Source organism: Zingiber officinale, chromosome 5A (genome assembly GCF_018446385.1).
Source record: "Zingiber officinale cultivar Zhangliang chromosome 5A, Zo_v1.1, whole genome shotgun sequence".
Classification (NCBI taxonomy): domain Eukaryota; kingdom Viridiplantae; phylum Streptophyta; class Magnoliopsida; order Zingiberales; family Zingiberaceae; genus Zingiber; species Zingiber officinale.
The window spans coordinates 139,600,817-139,606,247 of NC_055994.1; the positions used below are offsets into that span (position 1 = coordinate 139,600,817).

Here is a 5,431-nt window from a genome sequence, read left to right on the forward strand (position 1 = left end):
AGCTTCAAGTGAGTGTGGTCTCGGAACAACCTCTGACTGTCTACCCATATTTTAATTATAACCTAACTAAAAAGATGAACTCAGATAGGGCAGGATCACAATCAATTATAATTAAATTATGATTACAAACCGACCATAATTAAATTATACACGATCCTCTTATTTATACAAAAGTGGATTAGAGAATTTGATCTCTTCTCTCTACACGACAAATTTTTTGGACCCTTTTTCTGACGAGTGCAAGGTGTGAATGCGTATTACTACTGTGACTGGCCGGCCGATTTAAGAACCACTATTTTAATTTTTAATATTTTATTTTTATATGATTAAATAAAAAAATTACTAGCCCTGTGGAAAGATCACTTAGTTATAAAATTCATTTTGAAAGATAGAAGATAAGAGACGAGGTGCGTTGTTGTACGTAATTAGCTCATTAACCTACAGAGTAAATTATTGTTGGCGTGTCTTTTGGTTAGAGATTATCTTTCGTAATTTTAATTATTCATAATAAAAAATTTATTTAATTTAACTAATTAATGATTTCTGAATAATATTTCATGTCTAAAAATATCCTTCGATCAAAAAATGTGGAAAAAAAACTTACCGAAAAAAGTTAAAAAACTTTAAAAAATAAAAAATTATAATACAGTAAAATATTAAATTAGATTATTAATTAAAATTTTTAAATAAATAATTATTATTACCCTACTTAAATTAAATTAAATAATATTTGATTATATTTTATTTTTTATAATTTTAATTATGTGATTATATAAGGAAGATTATATTTTTACAGTTGATAGACATGATTAATTATTTTAATTGGATTGTAACAAACTTTGCGGCCTAAGCGTCAGTTGTTTGTCAAAGTCATCGCTAAGTCAAAGTTTTGTCTTTTTGTTTAACAAAATATATAGTAAAAGAGATACATTGTGTTGCGACTCATTGATCATCTCTTAGGACTTATTTGCTATAAAGTTTAAAAAAAAAAACAGCAACGAAAAAGAAATTAGTAGGAAGAAAACATAGAAAAACTATTTTCCATTCAATTATTTTCTTTAACGAAGGAAAAAACTAAAAAAGAAAAATGGAAGATACTTAAGTCCTGATAAGACATTAACATTTATCTCTATTTATTTTTATTGGTCCAAATTGATAGTTATTATGATAGTGATGTAGCACATTTTATAGAGCCATACTTTATATATCAGTAGTCAGGTATTCTTACTAATGCATGCTTGTACACGCCCTTACTTATTTCTAAAGTTCTTTGGCTCAATATTAGTATGAATTTTATATTAGATTACTCCGCATTTAACGAATCTTAGATTCTATTCTAGTTAGAGATGATAATGGATCGGGTTCGGGTCGGATTCTATATCCTTCGTATCCATACCCATCGGGTATAGGATATCCGATGGGTATATCCATACCCATTAAAAGACCAGATATATTATATACATGTAATTTTTCTTCTTTCTATCTAACTATTATCATTCAACAAAAATATATTAAAATTAACATCCTATTAAAATATATTTATATAATTAAAAAATACATTAAACATCTATATAGTTTTCTACTAATATCAACAAAAAATAGTAAGTTGATTTTTGAAAAAAAAAATTCTTTAATATATGTATATATATTATTTAATCGGATATTCGGGTCGGGTATCGAGTATTGATAGTCCCTCCATACCCTCCTCTATTTGGGTCGGATGTCGAATCCTCCATCGGATTCGGGTGAAATTGTCATCCCTAATTCTAGTTATGGTTAACAGGTTTTCAAAGATAACATATTTTATAGCTTGCAGGAGGAATATGGATACTGTCTGGATTGTTCATTTGTATTTTAAGGAGATCGTGCGTTTACATGATGTTTTTCGATCCATGACTTTAGATTGTGATACTAAATTCATTGATAATTTTTAGAAGAGCTTATGAGAAAAATTAAGAACGCAGTTGAACTTTAATAGTGCTTATCACTCTAGACAGATGAACAGACCAAGGTGGTAAATCAAAGTTTGGATAATTTTCTAAGGTATTTAACAGGTACTAAACTGAAGCAATGGAATTTGACATTACCTTAAGCAGAATTTGCCTACAATAGATCAAGAAATAAGATCACAAGATTAAGTCCTTTTGAGATTATCTATAGGTGGAACCCATCTAGGGTTCTAGACTTAACCCCTATGTCCACGTGTGAGATGATTTAGCCTTAAAATAAATGAGATGACAGAGCATTTTCGGGCATTCGTGAGCAAGTGAAATTGACAATTTTGGATAGCAATACCAAGTTTTGGGCCCCAAAAGGTATGTTTAATCCCTCGTCCGAGCCTCTGAAGATTTTATTATTATTTTTAATAATTTTTATTTTTATGGTATTTAGGGCAATTTGATATTTTTGGTATTTATGAGTCTTAGTTTGTCTATGTCAAGTCTTATTTTGTTAATTTCAATTTCTATCAAAAGATTTCTTTTTCTGGAAAGATATTTTATCTTTTTCTATAAGATTGAAATTGAGGTTTATAAATTGATCATGTCCGAAAACGGAGATGATGACAAACTGGGGATGTGGCTGAAAAGTTGACGAGATGAGGATTCCGTGTAAACCTGCAACACAAGAGGAGCTAGTGCCCGACCGAGAAGAGATTTCCGGTAGTGACCCTCCGACGCTCAAGTCAGTTTTTGATAAGTAAAAAAATGGAGAACTATAGCAAGAGTATGTAGAAAACGAAGTTGCACATACTTCCATTTGTAGATGGGAATCTCCTTTTATAATGTCACTGTAGTATTTGTGCACGTATCTCAAAGCGTAAACATATTTTCATAGGCATCCTAAAAAAAGATAGGTCAAAAAGTGTCCCTGATACTATTTCTTAAGCAGTCATGCAACTTTATAATGTGATAGTCTGGAAGCTTTTAAAGTATGATTTGCCTGCTGAATATGCTCTGCTGTCAGCGACACAAACTCTCAAAAAGATATGATGAGATAAATAGTAGGCTCACACGCGACCGATCGGTCGCCACTTGGCCGAGTATTCCCCGTCTAGATATAATGCACAAAATTATTGTCCTGCTTTCCGTTCGATTGTATTATTGTCGGAGGGCTGCCCTTTGTCCGACTAGACATGCCTCTCACTCGGGATAGTTGTCCGGGAGTATTGCTTTCTTATAGCGGTCGTTTAGGCATGACTGGGGCCGATCGGGTTGTCACACTCGACGGGATAGATGAGACCGCCGCTTGGCTTAATTGGTTTGCTTCATGGGCCTAGATATTTAACTGTTCTAACTTTGACCTCTATACATACTACTTTTCTTCTATTTTGATCACTTATGGACCTCTTTTTCATCACCACATCATATATCATGATTTCTATTTTAAAATTTGAGTTTATATAAACATATGTTTCAGCTCTTTAGTAATAACAAAGTTTTCCTTTTGAAAAATCACGAGATTTTACCTCAGTTCCATCATCTCATACGCCCACTATATATCATCATAATGCAATTCATATATAGAACATTATCGTATGATGTGTTTATTCGGGATGGTACGATAATTAAGGTATATGATATTATTATATGAGATTTTAGGATCAAAAAATAACGTATCCGAGCATGTCTCCTCTTATATCTTGCCATATGTATTAATGATTAATAATCATCAATAATTTATTTTCTTCATGTTAATTTAGGACGGATTGATGAGAATAATAAGATGCGTGAATCACCTTTTTCCATATAATGCCGTGTGATGCTAATGCAATTAATCCATAGAAATATTCATTAGAGAGAATCGACATACATATAGAACGTGCTGCATCTCAGTACTGTGCATATACGTACTAAGATACGCTATGTTCTGCACCATATCCAATTATATTGTAGATCTTCGACGATGCATATCCTAATAGAAATAGTCGGAAGAGTAGTGTTGGCGAAGCATATAGCAACCGTCGTCTAGTAGAATCTCCAACGCTGAATTCGAAGACTCGGACTCTTTCAGAGTCAAAGCCGACGGCGGAGGCAGTAGAACCACGGGAGGCTGCAACAGCGGAAGGTATTTGGCCTCCGCTGGCCATCTCGCGACACCGAAAGCGTTGCTACATCGACCTCCAATAAACCCTCCGACGTAGCTGATGTCCGGCTTCTCCGGCACAACGGCCTCGAGGGTGGAGTCCTTCCCGGTGAGGCTTTGCACCACCGCCTTGAAGTGCTTCGCGTCCGTCCGCACGTGTCGCGTCTCGATGACCACCACTTTGGGCGGCGACCTACCGCCGGCGCCGGCCTTGGATCCCCTCATCACCATGGTTCTGGGATGTGCATGGGATGGGGAACGAATACTGCTGCAGTCACCGGCGGCAACATATAAAGGCTTGGCATAATTGGAGACTTCGTTGATGTGATTAGATTGATGGAAGTCGAGGTCAAAGTAAGCCAAGAAGAGTGGGAAAATAAAGAAAATTAAGAGAAGGTATAAACAGAGGAATGGTTGATATGTATCGTACACCGTGGAACTTTCGAGTCGATGAGGTAAGGCTGACCTAATGATGTCGAGTAGCTAGCTAGCTAGCAGGGATAGGCAGGCCCCACTCACGCATTCCACAACCCTTCGCGTCTTGTTCCTCCTGAAGGATCAGTACTGACCGCGTCTGCTGTTGTTTATCTATAGCTAGGGAATGGCTAGCTGGTGTTGAGGGTCGAGCTTGCACGACCATGCAGTCGTACGTCGCCGGCGAATAACTTTGGAGATTTGTTGTTCATCTAACCGATCACTCTCACCGTGACTTTTCTCTTCCGTGCGTTTACCTGCGCTGGGCGTCAAATCGGACGAAAAGTAAGCACAAAACAGAAGCATCCATCCAACTTGCATGGTTGTTCATAGCTTGGGTTGGGCCCGCTGGCGGCTGTTTATTTGGTGTCGTGTTGGATTCTCTTGGAGGATTTGACTTGTAAATTTGCCAGGCCGAACAGCTAGCTAGCTCCAACGAAAAGAGACGTTAAGCGAGTTAAGCAGATCAGAATGAATTAGGTGAGATGAATGCGGCAAAGGAGAAGATGGGATGAACTAGTTGATGGAGTGAAAGCGAAAGATGAAAGGAACGAGAGGATATATGAACTAGTTGTCATCAATGTCATGTAGAAATTTGATAATAGATCAGATGGGAAACTTTCTGATTGACCTGTTTAGTCTACAAGCAATTATTAGTATTCACATGATTTCTATTAATAAAATGATTATTTTTTATTATACCAATCGATTGGTAAAACTCATCAATTGGTTGATTATTTTCAGTCGATCAAATCAATCGATTGTCGAAATTCACTAATCGATTGACACTATAGCAAAACATAGTAGCGGTAACTCTAACCCCGACATTGTAGAAACCTTGAAATTACTACAACAATCCCTAATTACTATAGCA

General features: G+C 35.8%; 1 protein-coding gene across 1 annotated transcript; it reads right to left on the reverse strand.

Moving 5' to 3' along the window:
* Window positions 1-3,787: 3,787 nt before the first annotated feature.
* Window positions 3,788-4,725, reverse strand: LOC121983314. The gene has a single exon (XM_042536253.1). The coding sequence runs from the start codon at window positions 4,312-4,314 to the stop codon at window positions 3,913-3,915; it is 402 nt and encodes a 133-aa protein (XP_042392187.1). The 5' UTR covers window positions 4,315-4,725; the 3' UTR covers window positions 3,788-3,912.
* Window positions 4,726-5,431: the final 706 nt, after the last annotated feature.